The sequence below is a fragment of the Vanellus vanellus genome (assembly GCF_965231255.1).
Source record: "Vanellus vanellus genome assembly, chromosome: 1".
In the NCBI taxonomy this organism is placed as follows: Eukaryota; Metazoa; Chordata; class Aves; order Charadriiformes; family Charadriidae; genus Vanellus; species Vanellus vanellus.
In genome coordinates, this window is record NC_138905.1 from 44,959,894 (window position 1) to 44,982,281 (window position 22,388).

A 22,388-nucleotide genomic window follows, 5' to 3' on the forward strand; every position below is an offset into this window, starting at 1 on the left:
TTCATAACACCTTATCAACTCCCAAATCTTCCTGGTTTATTCTGTAACCACAGTGCAAAATTTTCACCTTCACAGTGCAAAATTGTATGATTTCTCTTCATTAATCTTTCACACATAATTTCAACAGCTACATTCCTCCTTCCACACTGTTTTTTTCTTTTCCTAACCTGTTTTCTACCTAAAAAACTAAGTAGCCTTGTATAGTCTCCAATTTTCCTTATTAAGCCCTCTCATCTAATGATTAATGGTGAAAAAATACATATTCATGCATTAATCATGTTTGAGAAAAGAGACTGCGTCTTCTGATTAGGATATATGTGATCGCTTTTATCATTTTTTATAACAGACTGTTCACTGATACGTGTACTCATAGTCGTATTTTTTTGTGGTAGATTGAAAAAAAAAAAAGACACTATGAAGTCAAGTTCTGGAAATAGGTACAAATCTGTTGTTGCTTCTATAACAGGCTGTTCACCGATACCTATCATGGTTGTCTTTTTTTGTAGTAGATCCCCCCAAAAAAGGCACCATAGAGCCAAGTTCTGGCATTATCTACAAATCTGTTGTCACTTATATTCCAAATCTTATTTTCCTGAAATTTACCATGGTCATTATGAAAAAGTAATGCCACTTGCTGTAGTTATTATGATTTCATTAATTTCTTATTCATAAATAAGAAATAACTAGGTTAGTTCACATATCACCTTGACAAAAGGAAATTTTAGGAAAATCCAATTTCTTAATATGAACGTTCTTGCCTGCTTACAATTCCTATCACTTTTTTGTGTGTGTTTTCCAGAGTTTCTTAGTATGTTAAGAATAAGTTGAAATGATACCTAGAAAATACTTTTTTTCTGTATAAAATTATTTGCACTAGTATTTCCCAACATTGCTGGAAATTTTTTCTAGCATGCAGAAGACTTTGTGTTTTCACAATTTCTTGTTCTTTGAATTATTAATTTGACATAAAAAAATGCTTGTCTGTTTGTCTACATAGTTGTATACATTTTGCTTGTATCATGTAAAACATATGAATAACTTATAATTAAAAAAACCCTATAATTTCAATTTAAAATGAAGTTGTAGGCAGTTCATACTCTAGAAAAGTTGTAGTAATTGCCATGAAATATGTGTTTCTAAATCACACTGTAGGTTTTATATATGAGAAAGAAAAGATGTTATAATTATTTAAGCAGTATGTAATGGTAAATGTGCTAAAAAGTTTTATTTTCAAATTGAAAAATAATCTCTACTGGCCACTAAAATTATTAAAATTATTTGTTATGAACTTCTTTGGTCGTGATTCACGTACATTTTTTTTTTTCTACAGCTCCAGACAGTCCTCCAGAAAATGTGACTGTTTTAGCTACATCTCCTCACAGTATTAATATCAGCTGGAGTGAACCTGTCATCATTACTGGACCAACATGCTACCTCATAGACATTACCTCAGTAAGGCAACTCTCTTTTATTGTTGGTAGTAATACAGATGTTTGGAAATACAAACACTACAGCAGGTGTTCCTATAGAAATTATAGGACAGGCATAAACTGGACTGAAAAACAGTATGACTGTTTCTATTTCCACATGAACTCCACTTAAGAATTGATTTTACATTTATAAATTTGTTAATGAGAGATAAATTAGTTACTTGGTATTAAAAAATGTGTGCTTATAAGAGATCTGGGAGAAAGAAAAGTGTAGCTATAAATGTGTACAGGAAAACAGTAGCTGATCTTTGCAGAGCTGTACCTCCTAAAAATAATGATGCTGTTTACCAGTAAAATTAATAATTACTTTTTTTTTCTTCAAAGGAAGGAAAAGTTCATTGTCATGATTTTACAAACCATAGTGGGAAGCCTAGCAGAAGGAAGTGACTTGTACAAAGCTATACAGCACATCAGAGGGCAAACTTTAAAGTCAAACTAGATTTCCCATTTTCCACTTGGTGCTCTGTTTATCAGATTAGCTGTATTTTGGTAGCACAGCAATAACACTTCTTTCTCCTTGATCTTTATAAGCAAAAAAAAGGCTGACATAAGAGAAAAGCTTTAGTGGCCTTTCTCTTTTCATCCTCTACTACCCTTATAATACTCCTTAAAACAACCATTAATAAACCTCATTTCCTGCCCTGTGGCAGGAACTTTCTAAGTTCGAGCACATGAGAAGTTTTAAGTAGGATATGGGTTCCCTGTTCTTCCAGAAATTATACAGACATAGCTCTCAGTGAGAATGGGATGCAGTTTACCAGATTTTACCTAGGAAAACTTGCTATTTGCAGCTTCAAAAATCCGGAATCTGTTAGATAACAGGAAAAAAACCTGAAAGACTGCTTCAAACTATTTAAAGACTTTAAATAGAAAGTTCTTTCAATTTTCTGAGGAGAAGGGGATCCTTATGTGTGTATATTCAATGTTTCTGACTTGGTTGTAAGAATTACAGATATGCTAAAATTTAATGCTGAGATTTTTGTGCAATCAAAATTTCTAAGGAGACCGGTAAAAAAATACCAAATATTTTTAAGCTCCTCAGTAAAGTTACAAGAGAGACTTATGTGTAGTCCTGCTATTTTCTCTTCCTCTAACTTCATTGTACTATATGTAGAGTGCAATCTGTTCAGTTCTGAACATACTTAGCACAGCAGTACTATGACAGGATGAAGGAAGTACAATAACAAGGGGAATACTAACAGGGAAGGAATGGTTCCTTGGCCCATGAGTAGGTCGCTAGAAACTATATAACAATTTTTATTTCTCTTTTACTAAAGTTAGAGAAGACTTTTTCTCGTGAAAAGTTCCTGTCACTTTTGATTAAACAGCATTATAGTACATCGGCAGAAAAAAAGTCCTTTTCATGCTTTTGATAAAGCTTCCAAATTCAATTTTCAAAGCTTGCTTTTTTGTGTGTGTAATATTTAATCGTTTTGTATTTAAACGATTTTTCCTCTGTCTGATGATTCCTAAATTATAAACAGGTTGTCATCTAATTCTACACTATGACAATGTTATAAATACCTTGTCAATGTAAGTTACAGTAAAATTCCTAAAGATGAACTATGGCATATTTCATGTGAGCTTGCCAGCATTCAGGAGGAACTGAAAAACCTGTTTTAAATATTCAGTTTGGAGGGATTTGGTTTTGTTTTTACAAAGTGGGAAGTTTTTCAACTCTATTTCAGATATCTAGCTTTAAATTTAGGGATTCCTTGTAATCAGGTGTTGTCTGTCTAATGATCAGTAAACTACAGGGGTCAGTTCTATAGATAATCATCTTAGTAGACAAATGTATTCCTTCTTAAAGGCCAATAAAGCTGTCACAATCTTTTTCAGTGAAAATTTGAGTATATATTTTATTGTCCCAGTGGGAAAATTTTTATGAAGACTCCAAATTCCACAAACTTCCTGCATGTATAACTTTACTCATTTTAGTTCTCAAGTGAGTATCTTTAAGGATTTATAAAAATAGGCTTACAGAACAGAATATTTTCAGATTTCTACTCTGTGATGTCTTAATTCTTAAAAGGTAGTAATTACTATTTATTAGTGAATGCATTAGGGTTCTGTTTAAATTGCTAGGATGTTCCTTGCAGTTTTATAGATCAGAAAAACTAAAGAGTACTCCCTCATTATTATTCCTCCAAATCATATTTTAGTTTGTCTTGCTGCCTACTATGATTAGAAGTAGCCTTGAATAAAATATTCCTGAAAATGAGTAAGGAAGGTGGAAATGAACCATTAAACTTCAGGAAGAATAGAAATTAATGATGTAGTGCTGTGATTGTATTTTATCTCTTGTATAAATATATGCCAGATTTTTGATAGTCAGATAGGAAAAAGTGTTTCAGCTCTTCATGGCCATCCCAGGAAATGAATGTCTGTTTAGTCCATCAGAAAGTTTAGTTCAGGTTAATTCTCAGTGGGGATAGATGCATATCTGTCAAATAAAAGGTATGCTTGAACTACTCTAATGTTTTAGCAGCTGCATTTAATACAGAATTCATCCAGTGGGAAAACTACTGTACAGCTACCTAATCCTCTTTTCAAATTACACACTGAAGAAACAATAATGAAAACATCATTAACTGTAGTGGGAATAGACATAAAAAAGAATTTTGTAAATGATACTTTATGAAACACTAGAAAAGCTCCCATTTTTTTCCTTTTTCTCCCTTTTTTGCTAACATTAGAATTGATTAGTTGTCTGTAGAGCCCAACACAGTACATTTTTCCACAGAACTACAGATTATTTGAGATGTAGGGATGATAGGGATCCCTAGCAGTAATGCAGTCCATATCCTGCTCTAGCACAGAAACAAGTGTACCTAGAGTCTTCCTCACAAATGTTTCATTATCCTGTTCTTAAAAATGTCCAGTGGTGAAAATAGCTCAGCAACTCTCAATAGATTGTTCTAGATTTTAACTAAACTTATAGTCATAGTTTTAGTTACATATTTAGGTATAGCATTGCAGGTTTTGTAATATTTAATTCTGACCTTTTTTAGGTGTAAATAGAATTTCTGTTTGTGTTTTCATGAACTCTAGAAACAATGGATTATCTTAAATTTACTAACAGCCTTTTTCGTATTTTGAAGTTATTACTATGTCTTCCACCATTCTCTCTTTTCTAGATTGAATCGCAATTATTTCTGCTTTTCAGCTTTTCTAGTGAGAGAATTACTCCCTCCCCACTGTCTCATAAGTAGCACTTCTATTAATATATTCCAAGAGGAATTGCACTTTCTGCAGTCATATCAAAATTATATATTGCTGCCCAATTTTCTTTTTTTTTTTTTATTCCAAATAATTTTCTGCTATATAGTTGCTCATCTTCTGAATTTCTGCCTATTTTGATTCCCATTTCACTGCATCTCCCCTGGCCCAGTGTCTACCAATTGGTTCAAGTTTGCTTGGTGGAAGACAGCACCAAGCCAACAGCCCGTTTCCTTAATCCCACCTACATGAAGTGCTAAAGAGGCAACACATGGGTGAGATGGGAGTGTACTCCCCTGTGCAGCTTTCCAGTCTTGGTAGCTAGAGACTTCTTGTGAACCTTTCTATGTAAATGGTTAGAAATTTGGAAAGAGAAAAGTTAAATAAGGTATTCAAATAATAATTTCCAGCTTTTGGCTGTTTCAAGTCTTGTAATCATGTTTTCTTAATTATTATTTTACAGGTAGATAATGACAATTATAAAGCTCAATTTCTGAAGACAAATGATGAGGGTAAAGTCTTAGAAATTTCTGATTTAAAAGCATTTACAAGGTATTCTGTAGTAATCGTTGCCTTTACGGGGGATGTTAATGCTGCACTCCTTGAAGGCAAGGCTAGTTCTCCGGTAATTGTCTCCACTTTTGAAGCAGGTTCGTATTTTTCCTCTACTTTATATGGATCAAACTTCACAGTTTTTCTTTCATCTGACAAATATATGAGAGTTTTGAACACGTGGTACACATTTAATGCAAATTTGTTCTCACAATATTTTTTCTTTAATATTTAAAAAGGTGGCAGTCAACAAAAGAAGTGATGGTGATAATATGGTCCTATCAATATTAGCATGTATATATATATGATACTTGTCTTAGGAAGGGATGACTCCCCCTGTGGAGTTGCCCCTTTCCCATAAGAGACTATTGAAAACTCTGTACAACATCCTTGGTCTTGATGCAAAATTTAAATATATAAAAATCAAATGAAGTGTGTACTACCATTTATAAATGGTACCTGTACTGACTTGAGGACATGATCTGTATATTATCAGTGGAAGGAGGTTGCTCGTGAAAGCCCACAGGGATCTGTGCTTGAGTCAGCTGTTCCACACATTCAAAACAATATGGAGAATGAAGTAGATACTAAGGTGATAAAAGTTGCTGGTGCTATTAAGTTACTTAGAAAAATAAAACTGAGAGGTGAAAGTGAGGAACTGTGTAAGGACCTCATGACATGAGAGGCGACGTTACAGTAAAGTAGACAGCATTTGCTCAGGAAAATATAAACAGATGTACATGGGGAAGATATAACCTAGATCCTGGTTATACTCTGTCTACTGTATTTGCTGGTTTTGAATCGCTCACTAACAATAGTTAAACAGTCAAACAAACACACAAAACAACCAAAAAATATTTTCTGAAAATACATTGAAGTTTTGTTTCATTCCAACTGATTATCAGCTGTGTATAAACTACAATTGCCTTATCTCTAGTGAGGTTAGCAGCAGGTCAGCTTTTTTAGCTGTATACTCAGGTTAATTTCAGATTTAGACATACTACACATTGGTTGTATTTATCATTTATCTTTCCTTTGATGTATGAAAATCCAGTGTCCCTAATGATATGATATGATATGATATGATATGATATGATATGATATGATATGATATGAGTGTGTGTGTATATATATCTCTAATGCCTTTAATACTTTAAATTCTAATGATTTCATGAGCTGTTTATATCCCTGGAGGGTAATGTGGTCTTTTACTGTGGAAAAATGAATGAAGATTAAATTAGGTGGGAGCTGGGTCTGTCCTCTGAGCTATCTTTTTTGGTAGTCCCTTCTGATACATTACGAGGTGCAGTAACCTTAGAGAGGAACAGTTATTTTTTCCGTCTCGTCTTCTTTCATCTGGTTTGCACAATATAGCATATGACTGAGTTAAGAACAGTTTACTAAGACTTACTCCAGAGAAGCCTGAGTAAACAGTGTTGGCTGGCGTAAAAAACCTGGAAAGTATGACAACTGCATCTAAATCCTTGGCTGAGGGAATGCGTTTACCTTCAGTTGCTTGATTTCACTATTTAGAGGTCATGCTACATACTTGTCTGCTCAGGTAGAGCAATAAATATTTAGCTGCCTGGAAAGAATGTTACAGCCTTTTGTTTCAGATAGGGACATGGAGAAAATGATTTATACCTTTGCTGTCTTGAGAATAAGCTGCTGGAATAAGTGTTTGACAAAAAACTGTCTTTGGGAAAAATGCATGTTGTGTTTGTGTCTGGGCATTGGCTAGTGGAAAGTTTTTTCCTGAAGAGTTAGCTGTGATAAGCAGAGACTCTTAGGAGCACAGTGGGTTGTTTATATGTTGGGAGGGAGCTTGCTGTTGACAGAGGGCTTTCAGAAAGGGATACTCAAGACTAACACTTGCTTCTTGCTTGTCAACCCAAGCAAGGATCTGTTTACCCCAGATGTAATTCAAGGTATAATGATTCCTTCAGGCTTTCTGAGTAGCAAATCAGAAGAAACTTCTGCGAGTAGAGACTACTGAGGGTTATCGAGTAATTATTTTTAACATTTGTAGCATTAAATGCCATCATTAAGAATAGGATTCCACTAAATATTCAACTTTTTACTGTCTTTATAAATATTTACATATGCAATAAATATTTGAGATGTTTTTAATAAAACCAGAAAGTACCAATGAAATAATACTGATATGCAAAAATATAACTTGTAATTTTTCAGTTTTTAGTCTAATAGTAATAGTAGTAAACTGATTAAGTGGGTCATTGAAATATTTATTTCAGTGCCTGAAGACCCACCTAACAATATAACATTTCAGAAGATACCAGACGAAGTAACGAAGTTCCAAGTAACATTTGTGCCGCCATCTGAACCAAATGGAAATATTCAGGTGTATCAAGCTATGGTTTACAATGAAGATGACCCTGCTGCCATCCAGATCCACAACCTTAGTGTCATTGATAAAACAGATCAGTCAGTCACTGCCATGATAGAAGGACTAAAAGGAGGACATACCTACAACGTCAGCGTGAGAAATGATACTTTTTCTTTGGATTTTTTCTTTGATATGAGTGAGAGATTAGTCTGAACAGGGAACATAACTGAGGCTGAATAAAAGATTTTCGTGCTGAGAATGTTAGCTGGGGTGTGAAGAGAGACGAGTCTGAGGAATGAGGGGAGCAATGAAGAGGGTGGAGTGAGTGGGAGCAGGACACATCGCTAGTGGTTAGCTTTGTGCTCTAAACCACTGGTTCATGTCTAGCAAAGCAGCCTGTGACACATCATCACAGGTACAAGTCTAAATCTCTCTCTTAATTCTGCTACTTGCATTTGTCATTTGGCTCAGATGAAATGTCCAGTTCTGCAAGGGGAGCTTGCTAGAAGTATGTTCATGAAGTTCTTACAAATAATCAGAGACTAGGACATGAGAGGAGGCAACATAACTGTTTAAGTGGGCTTATTTTTCTCCTTTTTCTAAGAGCTAAATTACAAGGGATGAAGTGTTACTGTATTGAGGATTGTAAAGAAATATCAAGTAAGTTCTAGCAAAGTGTGAATGACAAAAGGAGTGTTTCAGCATTCATTGTTGCTTCAAATGTATCCAGATTTGGCCAATTTGAAGTTATTACAAATACTCATTAAAACAAGTGTTTGTTGTTTTTTTAAGGTCTATGCAATTAATGGTGCTGGTGCAGGGCCAAAAATTCAATTGAAAATAACTATGGATATCAAAGGTATGTCTCACAAAGTACCCCTTAGCTGAAATCTCTATAAATGCTGAAGAAATTGCTGTTCTACCTGTGAGTACACAGCTGTGTGCCTTTGTCTATTGTTTAAAGGCCACATAATATAAGAACAAGAACACGTAACTGACAGCCTTGAACTGCAGTGCTCAGTTTTGCTGCGTATCACTGCTCGTTTGCTATTTGTATCTGAGTCATACTGTAAACCGTGTGCAGACTCAGTGAAAGAATATTGACTTCAGTATTTTAGTTACCATCAGCGAATGGCTTAGAAGAATATCACAGAGGTATAACTAAGTATACAGTAGCACAGTTGTGGAAATAAATACAGTCATTGATTGAAATCCGTTGAAAAAACTAAGACTCAGTCTTTTTCTTGTTTTCTCTTTTAATTGAAAACTGATATGCAGAGGCATTTATCAGAATACAGTTTCTAAAGGCTTAAGGCATTAAATAGAACATTAAGTTGTCCCTGAAAATATGCTGAAGATTTGTCTTGCGTAACACAGCGATGTGCCTGAACAAAGTACTTGTAAGTGAAAACATTTGAAAACAAAATGTGGTATATCTTTGTTTAAAAACAGAACCACCACGGCCTAAAAAGAAACCAGCAGCAGTTTATGATACCAATGGGGCGTTACTTGTCACAGCTACAACAATTACAATCAGAATGCCGATATGTTATTACAGTGATGATCATGGCCCTATCAAGAAGATACAAGTTCTTGTTGTGGAAGCTGGAGGTAGAATTTCATAAGTTCTCTTAAAAATTGTTTTCAGGTTTTTTTATTTCTTTATTTTCAGGCTGTTTGCCTTTTCTCTTTTATTTCTCTTCTGGGGTTTGAGTAATTTCACATTAGAAAACAGCTAACAAAGTCATTTTAGCTGTGGCAACAGTACTAAGAGCAGAATACCTTTCACAATACTTGTGGGCTGGGCACTGGATTTTGGGAACACCTGACAATGAAGAGTCATCCCTTCAGTCTGAAGTCACGAATATTATTCTGGCCCTATTGTTATCATTATATTTCTGTATTTTTATTTGGCATTTGTGAAAGGTAAATAAATCTGAAACTTTTTTGCAAGGTTATTCTTCTGTTGCTATTAGTGTTGCCTGTAAAAGAATGCAGCCATGTGCAATTGATGTTTCCCTTTCGTAACGGGGGCAGAGGTATTTATATAAATCCCTTCTGTAGACTGTGGGTTAGAATGTGTATTCCCTTGTACGGGCTGATGAACATTTACTCATATGAGCAGTGCCGTGATACTCTTTTGTGTAATTGCCTACCAATGTGAGTGGGAGTTTCAAGATAGGACATCACATGGTCAGGCTTACTTTACCTAAGAAAGACAAATCCTAGGTATTTGATTCCCTTGTTTTGCTTGCTTTCAAAGTATAGAAGTAAAGCATTCACATTAAGTGAATTCACATTGTCTCACCTTTTCCTGAACTTTGCATTTTAGCACTTATCCTACAAACATTTACTTCATAGCTATTGCTGTGAAGATTCTCTTGAACTGATAAATATGCAAATACCATGTTAAGCAACATTTTGAAGATTTTTCTCCCGAGTCACTGGTACTGTCCACTTATGGAAATCTAGTAATTTCACTTATGAAACGGTCTTTATTGTCTTTAGAGTAAACACTTTTTAGTGTCTTTGCTAGACATCCTCAGTTTCAAAGACAAGTGGCTTGCACAAGTGATATCCTCTACAGGCAGAGCTCATGTGCAAGACTGCCCCTAAAATTTCCTAGTTGTGATTCAGCTGACTTACTCTGAGTTAACAAAATATAGATAGTGTGGATAATAAAGAAATTTGGGTTCAAGTGCAAATACAGTTATAGACTTAGTTGTGTAAATAGCACCAATTAGCATGCTAAGCTATTAACAAAATACTTTTGTATTTAACTTCTTTAATTAAATTCTGGTTAAAATGTAAATTGTTTCTGATTGTTTCTTTCCTTGACAATAGCTCAGCATGACGGGAATGTTACTAAGTGGTACGATGCCTACTTCAACAGACCGAGGCCATATTTTACAAATGAAGGCTTTCCAAACCCACCATGTATAGAAGGAAAAGAAGATCTGAATGGCAAAGAAGAGATATATGTCATAGGTGCTGATACTACATGTATGATACCAGGCAGCCAAGACAAAATATGTAATGGCCCACTGAAACCAAGAAAGCAGTACCTGTAAGTACATTTGTCTCTATGTTTGTCCAATAGAAAGATTTAAGTGAAATATACATATTTACAAACGTACAAAATGTGTAGTTCGATTACGAAAAGATGAAGACTGAAATGATCTTCTTGTGTCTCTGACTTCAGATTTTTTGGCTGAGCATAAATATGGGAGACAATTTTTAAAAAAATGTTTCAGGTAGCAAAAGATGCTTACTGGGTTCTTAAATTAAATAAGCCCAAATTCAAAATAAGTAATTCATAAAGTTTGATTATATATTTAAGATATTGGCACTGAGTCCTTAGTATCTTTCATAACGTCACTTTAGCAGGTGAGTCATGATTTCAGCTTATACTAAAACTGAAAATAGTTTCTAGTTTCTAAGTGAAATAATATTTAAGAAAATGCACATAAGCTTTCATTTCATTAGTTTTTGTGGTTTTATTTCACAGATTTAAGTTCAGAGCAACTAACGTTAAAGGACAGTTTACAGATTCTGACTATTCTGACCCTGTCAAAACATTAGGTAAGGAGAGCATCATTTACTAAGGTATTTCTCGGTTTCCAAAGAATCTAGACAATTCCATGTTTGTTTTAAGTACAGTGGTTTTCCTAAAGTAAATAATCTCTATTTTTGTTGGACCTAGCTTAACCAGAATGACTGAGGAAACATATCTATTCCCTTGTATGTCCTTTTGAGGTTGTCAAGAGGTTTTACCTCAGCCTGGACTGTTAAATGGAGAAGCAGTATTGACAAAGTTCATTAGCATAGATTCAGTTATACCAATAAAAATACTATTTTTCCAGGATAGCTTGCTTGTTTGTGCAGTTTCCCTCTGTGTTAGTTGTAGAGCTATTGTTGCGTACTCTTTGATGGGTAAAAAACTGACTATACTGTTTGTGCAGTTTCCCTTTTCATTGGATGTAGAGCTAGTATTGCATACTCTTCGTTGGGTATAAAAACTGCCTGGATGGTTGGGCCCAAAGAGTTGAGGAGAATGGAGTTAAATCCCGTTGGTGGCCAGTCACAAGTGGTGTTCCCTAGGGCTCAGGATTGGGGCCAGTTCTGTGTGATATCTTTATCAACAATCTGGACAAGGGGATTGAGTGCACTCTCAGTAAGTTTGCAGATGACACCAAGTTGGGCAGGAGTGTTGATTGCTTGAGGGTAGGAAGGGTCTACAGAGGGATCTGGACAACCTGGGTTGGTACGCCAAGGTTCAACAAGGCTAAGTGCCTGGTCCTGCACTTGAGTCACAACAACCTCATGCAGCGCTACAGGCCTGGGGAACAGTGGCTGGAAAGCTGCCTGGCAGAAAAGGACCTGGGGGTATAGGTCGACAGCTGGCTGAATGTGAGCCAGCAGTGTGCCAAGGTGGCCAAGGCAAAGAGCATCCTGGCTTGTATCAGAAATAGTGTGGCCAGCAGGACTGGGGAAGTGATCGCCCCCCTGTGATCATCTGCACGGGTGAGGCAGCAGCTCAAGTACTGTGTTCAGTTTTGGGTCCCTGACTACAAGAAAGACACTGAGGTTCTGGAGCATGTCCAGAGAAGGGCAACAAAGCTGGTGAAAGGTCTCGAGCACAAGCCTTAAGAGCAGCTGAGAGAACTGGGGTTATTTAGTCTGGAGAAAAGGAGGCTGAGGGGAGAGCTTATCACTCTCTACAACTACCTGAAAGGAGGTTGTAGCCAGGTGGGTGCCAGTCTCTTCTCCCAAGTAACAAGTGATAGGACAAGAGGAAATGGCCTAAAGTTGTGCCAGGGGAGGTTTAGATTGGATATGAGGAAAAATTTCTTCACCAAAAGGGTTGTCAGGCACTGGAACAGGCTGCCTAGGGAACTGGTTGAGTCACCATCCCTGGAGGTATTTAAAAGACATGTAGATGTGGTGCTTAGGGACATGGTTTAGTGGTGGACTTAGCATTGTTAGGTTTATGGTTGGACTCGATGATCTTAAGGGTCTTTTACACCCTAAACGATTCTATGATTCTATTCCAGTGAGCCTAGCATAGGAAACCTCTTGGCTGCAGATTATTCCTTCTAGTGGCTGCTCATCTGAGGACGTGACCCTTTAGCCCTTCATCCTTTACATATGGCAAAGCTCCATAGTAAATAATAAATTAATACTGTCTAATAGAATACATCTGGTTTTGATGTCAGTGGCCAAAAGGCAAGCCGTTATAGAGTCTCAAATCCAGCATAAATTCTTCCATGGCAGTGTTGATCTACCCCCAAATTGGGAATGAAGACTCTTGTAGCAGGTCGCAATAAGATCTGAAAGTTCTTTTAATATATGGTAAGCCAAAACTTACTTAGCTAAGCATTAGCCCTGTCTTTCTGAAAAGGGATCCCAAGACAACTGGATGAGTACCCAGAAGAATTTTAGTGGGCAAATATTTTTCATTTGGCATTCATCTTCTGTGATATGAGCTCCCTTATTCATCTAATCCATGTTAGAAATTTGTTACATGATCTGATACTGAAGATCCTGAAATGCTAATTCACTACCTGAATATTCTGAAAGGATCTGGCACTATTTCTCTAGCCCTGAATGTTTTGGAAAGTGCAACACAAAAGTTGTCTTTATGTGTTCTGAGTTTAAAAGTTCTAAGCCAATGAAGCAAATAGTTTGCCCAGTAAGGGAAAGAGAGCGTGTCCAATCGGGGAAAACAAGTATACTGGAAATGAGTCCAAATGTATCCCATGTTCTGGGCAACTTTCTCCTTTCTAAGAGAAAAATTTGCAATGCTTGAAGAAATCATGCTTTAGCAGCAGGCAGATAGTGTAATTCATTCACTTCTCTACTGTTACTGAAAACTTGTGACACATTCTCCTTTGGCGGAGATCATAAAGAAGCAAGATCTGTTTGTATGCTGAATAAAATGCAATAGGAAAAGAAATAGACCTGATAAATTCCTCAGATATCTGTGGCTCCTCATACCCATCCAGTGCCTTCTATGCTGAAGATTAACATCAAGCATTGCTTTTAAAATGGGCATGACAAGAAACTTGTCTGGCTCTAACTTCTAAATTTCAGAGCCTACCCAACAAGAAACAAAACTTTCATATGTCACAAGAAGCAGAATTTTTTTTATTTATAACTGAAGCAGAAGTTATTGAAATACACAGCTGCAATAATGTTTTTTTAATTATAGTAAAGGATACATTTTAATATGGTGCTCCCACTCAACCATACTTGGAGTACCACACCTCTCCTCTTGAGAAGTGGAGTTTCTTCCTCATAACCCATAACTGACATTGCAAAAGTAACGTCCATGCTACAGTGAAAGGTCAGAATTTTTCCATGAGATAATTAAGATGTGGTGACAAATACTGTTTAAACTTCTAATACATCAAGCCAGCTTATAACCTTTTCATAAACTCTGATAGCTAGTTCAGCAAATCATTGTGGGGCAGCTGGTAGTTGTGTGTAAGAGTAGATTTTTCCATGTGAAATAAAAAGCTGATGAGGCAGGAAACAATCAGAATGGGTTTCCTGACACTGCCTTTTGCATAGAAACCTACCTTACGATATTCTGTTATTACAATTTGTTATCATCATATATTGAATTGCAGCACCACAGAATTATACAACATCATGTCTTCTGTTTTGTCTCCTTTCCCTTGCCCATGATCATCTCTGCAGACATGTGTAGTCCTTCCCTGTTGCAAAGAAGTAGGAGAAAATGTATTTTTATGTTCTTGGTGGGTATTTTGCCAGCACTGTTTTGTTTAATAACGTTGGCAATGTTCGGACTGAGATTAACCATAGGGTTTAACATTGATTTCACCATTTAGTGCAAAATAGAACTGTTGTAGAGGTTCCTCTGGAGATTATTCTGTTCTTCTTCCACGCTACTAACATTTGTGCCTTATCACAGAGATCAGTGAGTGACAGGGACTTTTTCATTCCTTTTCTCCTTGCAACCTTTTTTTTATATGCTTGCTTTTCTTTTCTATTGTCTTTCCCTGGCCTAAATTGTTCTTACCTTGTAGTGTCCAGTGTTGCATCTGAAACTTTCTAATGCAGTGGAAGAATCATTTCATACAGGCATGATACTGCATATGCATGTTGGGTTTGGTCTACAATAATCTCACACTTTCTTCTGATAAATTTGTACCTAATCTACTCTTTACTATGCTGTATTATTATAGGTGGTTATTACTGCCTATGTGTAGAACCATGCACTTGGTCTTACAAAATTGCATCCTACTGTTTTAAGATGATTTCTTCAGCTAATCAGGATCATTTTGAATTTTAATCATGTTCTCCAGTGTACATGCAGTCCAGAACGTCTGCAATATATTCTCTGATCCAAAAATTGGAGCCTTTTGAGACAAACAAAGCCAAGACTTTGGTGTTTCCACACATGTTCTTGGGAGGATGTCCCTTGAGTGGGAAATCTCAGTTTCATAGCTAGGAGTTAGGTTTTCCACAGTAGATCAGGAAGTGGATGTGAATGTCAGCATAGGTGAACAATATCAGCAGTAGTAATCCCTTGCTTTCTTATTTTCACTGTGTGCCTAAGGAAAAAAAAGGCTGAGGTATTTTAGATAGGGACAAGATTACCAGGAAGGGTGGGAAATTTAGCACCAAAGAGGTTCAAAAAGAAGTTTAGAAACTACTAATCTCAAAGAGGTCTAGAAACTACTAATCTAAATGGTTTATCAGTCTTGGAATGAACCTTCATTCTCACCTGGAAGGGCTGACTAGAATACCAGCACCTTTACCTTTTTATCATAGAGGCCTTTGTGTTTACTTTTGAACTGCTGGTGGTTATTCCTAACAATATTACCAATTTCAACATAAATAAAGAGCATGAGTTAATGGTCAGTGAGGCATATTAATCCAGAAAATTCAGATCCAATCACTAGGTTGGGATTCTTCAGCACCCTGAGATTATCTCCAAAAAAACATATTTTATTTCGTGCCTGTGAGCGCTGGCTGCAAGCCTCATAACTTTAGAGCTGTGGCTCTTCCACTTCTGGAGTTTTATTACCCTTAGTTGTTAGAGTAGTGTGTCCGTTCCTGGCTGCACAGAGACTGAAGCCAGAGCTCAGCTCAGGCTAGTGTTCAGACTGATGTTGCTGCAGTGTAGACCTACCTTAACCTGCTTAGCAGATAAAATGGAAAAGCACTGGGGTATGGCTGCATCTACAGCTATTGGCATTATGTATTACATAGATCCACAATGCTTAGGAACCTTTACATAAATTGTTTCTGATTTTGTTATATTTTTCCTTCCTGAGCAGCTCTTCGACTGACACAAAACAGATGCAGCTTTACAGAGAGAAAAGTTGCTGTCTGTCATCCCTCTCTGATTTCATCCTGTCAGAAACGTAAAAATTGTAATGAATCTATGAGATATTAGGTTTCCACTTTCTGTTGCAGGTGAAGGACTGTCAGGAAGATCTGTAGAAGTTATCCTTGCTGTTACTTTGTGTATACTTTCAGTTGTTCTTTTGGTGGCTGCAGTATATGCTTTTGCAAGGTGAGATTTATGTATCCTTGCCATACTATGTTTGCAAGCGCTCAAAAATGTTTTAAGGAAAAGTTGAAACAGTCCTATAAATGGAACCAATCTGTCATTTCAAAATGTATTGCATTTTCTTTTTTTTTTTTTTTTTTTGTCTTTTACGTAGAAACTTAGGGACGGACTCACAAAAGCTTTAGTCTAGTGAGGGTAACCTCCACAGATGAAGGAGAAAAAACAGCTCCTCCAGAGGGTAAATCAGGGCAGTAGTCTCTCTCACCCTTTCAGAGCCACTTCTCTGTTGACTTGAGGATACAGATCAGAATGTTAACTGGCTGAAGTTAGCGTGATGGCTAACCCTATTGAGAGCTTGATATGAAGTAAATACTCTAAATTTGGGGTTCTGTTTTACTATTGAATGTATCATTTAAATACATGGAAGTCTTACATGCGCAAGAGAAATTGACTTCTAATTCAAATTGTGAACAAAATGTCCATGTCATGTAAAGAAGCAGACTGTGTACTGTGTACATGATGTTAGCTTGCTCGTACATCAGAATTCTGTTCTTCCTCAGCTGCATCATTCAGGCATTGCCAACTTTATGTAGGAAAACTAAAAGAGTATATATGCTGGTTCTTTCCATATGGATTTCAGACAATGTAACTGCCGGATTTGACTAAATTACACTGTTGGAAGGGAGAGCAGAATAAAGGCCAAGGAAGGATTCCGGGCAACCATTTTTCAGTTCCAGCCTGCCTAATCAAAGTATTGACATATGTGTCCTTTAATCTTTTGCATGTTTATTTTTCATTATTTTTCTGTTTAGAATTCGGCAAAAGCAAAAAGAGGGAGGCACATACTCCCCACGAGATGCTGAAATTATTGACACTAAATTTAAGCTGGATCAGTTGATCACAGTGGCAGACCTGGAGCTGAAGGATGAGAGATTTACACGGTAAGTGTACTCCTTAGGCAAAACAGTAGTCCAAAGGGGCTGTAGCCATGACCCCTCTCTGACCTTTGCTTGTTTGCAAGTGTTTGTGGTGTTCTTATTTACACAGGTCACTGAGATCCTCTTTCAAAGAATGACCTCCATCCTCAAGACACTTCTCACTAGCCTTTAGAAAATCACTTAATCTTCAGCTCTTTTTACAACAAGATAAAGATCTAAGTGCAAATCATTGTTTAATTGTGTTAGCAAAAAAAAAGGGCTACATATTTTTAAACATGCAGAATTTCTGAGTTTTTTGATGGCCCAGTGTTTTGTGTAGACTGCAAACCTACATAAGCATTTTGAAATAGTGAAACTCCCAGAAGTCCCAGTCAACTAATTCAACTAATTCAAGAACAAATCTGTCATTGTTTCATTGAAATTTAGAAAGTTTTTTTTTTTTTTCTTCATAAAGGGATTCGCATAACATCTGGGTTTCTGTAGAGTTCAGCACACTGGCTATTCTGACATCTACTCCTATAAGCTGTATGCAGCAATTCCAGGCTATTCATATTTTCTGTCTGACAAAGAATCTTGTCACAGATATTTATCAGAAGGAAAACTACGATCTTTCTGACTGCCAGAAATATGGATATTATTCACCAAATAAATATAATGATCATTCTCAATGATATCTGATGTCCAACTGAGTTAGAAATGTTTGGTGAACATTCTTTACCTACCTGTATTTTCCCTGCTGTGTCAGATGACAGACTGTGTGGTAGGCAATCTCCTTAAAGATGAGAAGCCTAAAATAGTCTTGCCCTAGCAGTCAGGCATCCTACTGGTGCAGACCAGGAATAGCTGGAAGATGAAAGGTTGTAGCTGTTGACCTGTTTTGTTTGAGCGTGTATATGTCTGTGTGTGGTACAGAGTAGGCTGCTTGCATGTACAAACCTGTTCAAAATAGTGCACGCAGAAATGGCTGCTTGTAACAGATGAGAAAACATACTATGAATCATCTGGAAATCATTGACATACTGGAAGTGGTATGTTCTGAGTGGGGCACATGTCATTCACATAGTGTTGTTTAGTACCTGCTAATAACAGCAGAAGACATTCTCTGAAAACAGAACCGTTGTCAATGCATGGTGATAACTGTGACTTGTATAAATGATCTTAATGGATCTTCAAAATGGCCTTGTTTCCAAACTGTTAGCTGAATAAGAATAGTACTAATTTTGCTTATATACTAAAGTATTAATGGATTTTACTTCCAGATACTCTTCACTTTTCTTTAGACGCAAGGAGATATTTGTCATCCAGTAAGTTTTTGTATTATTGAAGCAACATGGTGTGTTTGCCATTCTGTTCTCTTAACCTGTGTGCTACCATACTATATGGAATGATATAGTTAATCAAGATGAAATGTCAATCTTTGCAGCTATACTGATGACAAACAGTGGTATTTATCATCCTGAAATCATGTTTATTTTTACTCCCTAATGTTTAGGTACAACAGTTCCACAACAATTTTGAAATAAATCAAGGCAATTTTTACACAGGAATTGTAACACATTGTGACAATATAGCACTGATATACACAACGTATCCTTAAGGCAAATGTAGTGCAAATGTGACGTAAGAATCATGCTGTTTCTTTCCGTTGGCAGTTAGAATGTAGGTACTTAAGAGAAGTTCCTTTTTTTCTCAGCTGCTTTTTGTATTCACTTACACTGCAGCTGTTTTGTACTATGCCACTACAATCTCAGTAACATATCCCCACAGTCAAATCCTTTATCAGAGTATTATTCTGCCACTTTTCTGACTAAATTATGTTTGGATTTGTACAGTCTCAAACTCTACAGGGTAATTGGAAACTATAATATTTCATACTTATGTGCACTTCATCATGTGATTTATGCACAGCAAGGCCTTTACTGAACAGTGCTTGAACGATTTTATTGAAATCACCCTTGTTTTAATGAGTCAGTCTCACATTTTGGTTTGCAGTTTGTCATGTCCTTCCATGTGTATTTTTCTCTTTCCTCCTTCCACACTCCTTTAATGGCCAAAAGCAAAAACTCTCTTCTTCTGCCATTCCTGTAAGGTACATGATGCAACTATTAAAATTTGGATTATTGTTTTTCAAACAGTAGCTGCACTGAAGTGACAGCAGCCTCCTTGCCCAGGTCCTTTGTTGAATATTACAACAAATTGTTGAAGTTTGCAGTGCAGGCACTAACTGAGAGTTCCTCAGGCCATCTTTTCAACTGGAAGGTAGTAAATATTCTGTGGGACCCTACTAGATAACGTACGTATAGTAATGAGGGGCAGGATATCCTTTATCTGCTCAAAATCTTTTAGTTTATTATGGCTTTTTTTAAGCTTTAAAGAATGTTTCAATATGTGTAATATTCTGTTCTGGTAATGTCGGTGACCAAAAGAGACATTTTAGAACCATGGAATGGTTAGAGTTAGAAAGATCATCTAGTTCCAACCTCCCTGCCATGGGCAGGGACACCTCCCACTAGACCAAAACCCCATCCAACCTGGCCTTGAACACCTCCAGGAATGAGGCATCCACAACTTCTCTGGGAAACCTGTTCAGTGTCTCACCATCCTCACAGGAAAGAATTTCTTCCTAATGTCTAATCTAAATCTACTCACTTTCAGTTTAAAATCATTACTCCTCGTCCTATCACTACACTCCCAGATGGACATCCTCTCCATCTTTCCTCTAGGCCCCCTTTAGGCACTAGAAGGAGCTATAAGGTCTCCCCAAAGCCTTCTCTTCTTCAGGCTGAACAACTCCAACTCTCTCAGCTTGTCTTCATAGGAGAGGTGCTACAGCCCTTTGATCATCTTTGTGGCCCTCCTCTGGACTCACTCTAACAGGTCCATGTGCTTATGTTGGGGGTCCCAGAGCTGGATGCAGTACTCCAGGTTTGGTCTCTCTAGAGCGGAGTAGAGGGAAAGAATCACCCTCCTTGACTTGCTGGCCACACTTCTTTTGATGCAGCTCAGGATGTGGTTGGTTTTCTGGGCTGCAAGTGTGTGTTGCCAGCTCACCTTGAGCTTCTCATCCACCAACACCCCCAAATCCTTCTCCTCAGGGCTGCTCTCACCCATTCTCTACCCAGCCTATATTTGTGCTTGGGATTGCCCTGACCCTTGTACTTGGCCTTGTTGAACTTCATGAGGTTTGCATGGGCTGTTGTGTTAAAAGGAATATAGTTTTGATATTTGTCTGTCAGAGTCCCAGGACCTTCACTGATTTATCTATCAGAGCCCCAGCAAAGGACTTTCACTGAGTCACATTCACAAAAATTGAAATCAGTTATTTTATTGAGAGCGACAGAACAGATTTCAGATTGCCATTGAGAAATTCACTGACTACAATAGTACTGCTAATCAAGGTTAATATTGCTAGCAAAAATAGTAACAACACAACAACCTGGGGGTAACATTCACCAGAGGGTGAAAGGCGCAGCACTCACCCAGAAATGCATCCCTGCCTGGGGTGGAGGAAGAGAATACAGCCCATCAACTGGTCTGTCAGGTATCGAGATTCTTCTCTCCCAATTTAACAGTCATTTTCTCCTTCCTTTATCCCCAAAGTTATGAGGTTTCCCCCCCAGCTGACATGTAGCATGATTTAGGTGGAGAGATGAGTGCTATAGTCATATATGTTTAGCATGATCTCTATAATCTTCATTAGCATATTCAGGGGTGTCAACTTGAATATGCATTTTGCAGAATGAGGCAAAAGTCATCATTGGGCATAATAGCCTTCTTAAGAAACAAAGAACTACACAGTCTTTGTTATCTTGCCTTGCTGATAAAAAGCAGGGCTGTCCTGCCTACATAGGACCCCGTCCTTATCTGCATACCGTTACAGCCAGGTGAGTCTCCGTTCTCCTGGGTTGAACAAAAGATAGCAAGTCTTAATTATTCTTTGAGCACAGAGACTTTACCTCATTATCCAAGTTCCACACGGGCCCATGTCTCAAGCCTGTCCAGGTCCCTCTGGATGGTATCCCTTCCCTCCAGCATGTCGAACACACCACAAAGCTTGGTGTCATCAGCCAGCTTGCTCAGGGTGCACTCAATCCCACTGTCCATGTCACCAACAAAGATGTTAAACAGCATTGGTCCCCGTACCGACCCCTGAGGAACACCACTTGTTACTGGTCTCCACTTGGATATTGAGCCATTGACCGCAACTCTTTGAGTGCAACCATTCAGCCAATGCCTTACCCACTCAGTGGTCCACCTGTCAAATCCATGTCTCTCCAATTTAGAGACAAGGATGTCATGTGGGACAGTGTCAAATGCTTTGCACAAGTCCAGGTATATGATGTCAGTTGCTCTTCCCTTATCCGCCAATGTTTTAACGCTGTTGTAGAAGACCACCAAATTTGTCAGGCATGATTTGCCCTTAGTGAAGTCATGTTGGCTGTCACCAATCACCTCCTTATTTCCCATGTGCCTTAGCAGAGTTTTCAGGAGGATCTGCTCCATGATCTTGCCAGGCACAGAGCTGAGACTGTCCAGCCTGTAGTTCCCCGGGTCTTCCTTTTTTCAGCTCTTTAAAAATGGGGGTTATGTTTCCCCTTTTCCAGTCAGTGGGAACTTCACTGGACTGCCACAACTCCTCAAATATGATGGGTAGTGTCTTGGCAACTTCATCCACCAGTTCAGGACCTGCGGATGAATCTCATCAGATCCCACGGACTTGTGCACCTTCAGGTTCCTTAGAGGGTCTCAAACCTGATCTTCTCCTACGGTGGGTGGTTCCCTGTTCTCCTGGTCCCTGCCTTTGCCTTCTGTGACTTGGGTGGTGTGGCTAAAGCACTTGCTGGTGAAGACCGAGGCAAAAAGTCATTGAGTACCTCAGCCTTCTCCATATCCTGGGTTACTGTTTTCTTCTGGAGTGGGCCCAAATTTTCCCTAGTCTTCCTTTTATCACCAACATACCTATACAGGCTTTTCTCATTGCTCTTGATGTCCCTGGCCAGATTTAATTCTATCAGGGCTCTAGCTTTCCTAACCTGATCCCTGGCTGCTCAGACAATTTCTCTGTACTCCTCCCAGGCTACCTGTCCTTGCTTCCACCCTCTGTAGGCTTCCTTTTGAGTTTGACTTTTTCCAGGAGCTCCTTGTTCATCCATGCAGGCCTCCTGGCAGTTTTGCCCAACTTCCTCTTTATTGGGATACATCGCTCCTGAGCTTGGAGGAGGTGGTCCTTGAATATTAATCAACATTCTTGGGCCCCTCTTCCCTCCAGGGCTTTATCCCATGGTACTCTACCAACC

At 37.8% G+C, this 22,388-nt stretch overlaps 1 protein-coding gene across 1 annotated transcript in view; it reads left to right on the forward strand.

Moving 5' to 3' along the window:
* The window catches only part of PTPRQ (protein tyrosine phosphatase receptor type Q), a gene marked incomplete at its 5' end in the record, with an annotated part of 144,630 nt that overhangs the window by 97,577 nt on the left and 24,665 nt on the right, over positions 1 to 22,388 (forward strand). Inside the window, 10 exons of the mRNA XM_082488741.1 lie at positions 1,331 to 1,452; positions 5,173 to 5,359; positions 7,517 to 7,761; positions 8,401 to 8,467; positions 9,061 to 9,219; positions 10,453 to 10,675; positions 11,117 to 11,190; positions 16,057 to 16,156; positions 16,966 to 17,094; positions 18,351 to 18,395. Of these exons, the coding sequence (XP_082344867.1) occupies positions 1,331 to 1,452; positions 5,173 to 5,359; positions 7,517 to 7,761; positions 8,401 to 8,467; positions 9,061 to 9,219; positions 10,453 to 10,675; positions 11,117 to 11,190; positions 16,057 to 16,156; positions 16,966 to 17,094; positions 18,351 to 18,395 (1,351 nt within the window). The remainder of the gene's footprint in view (positions 1 to 1,330; positions 1,453 to 5,172; positions 5,360 to 7,516; positions 7,762 to 8,400; positions 8,468 to 9,060; positions 9,220 to 10,452; positions 10,676 to 11,116; positions 11,191 to 16,056; positions 16,157 to 16,965; positions 17,095 to 18,350; positions 18,396 to 22,388) is intronic.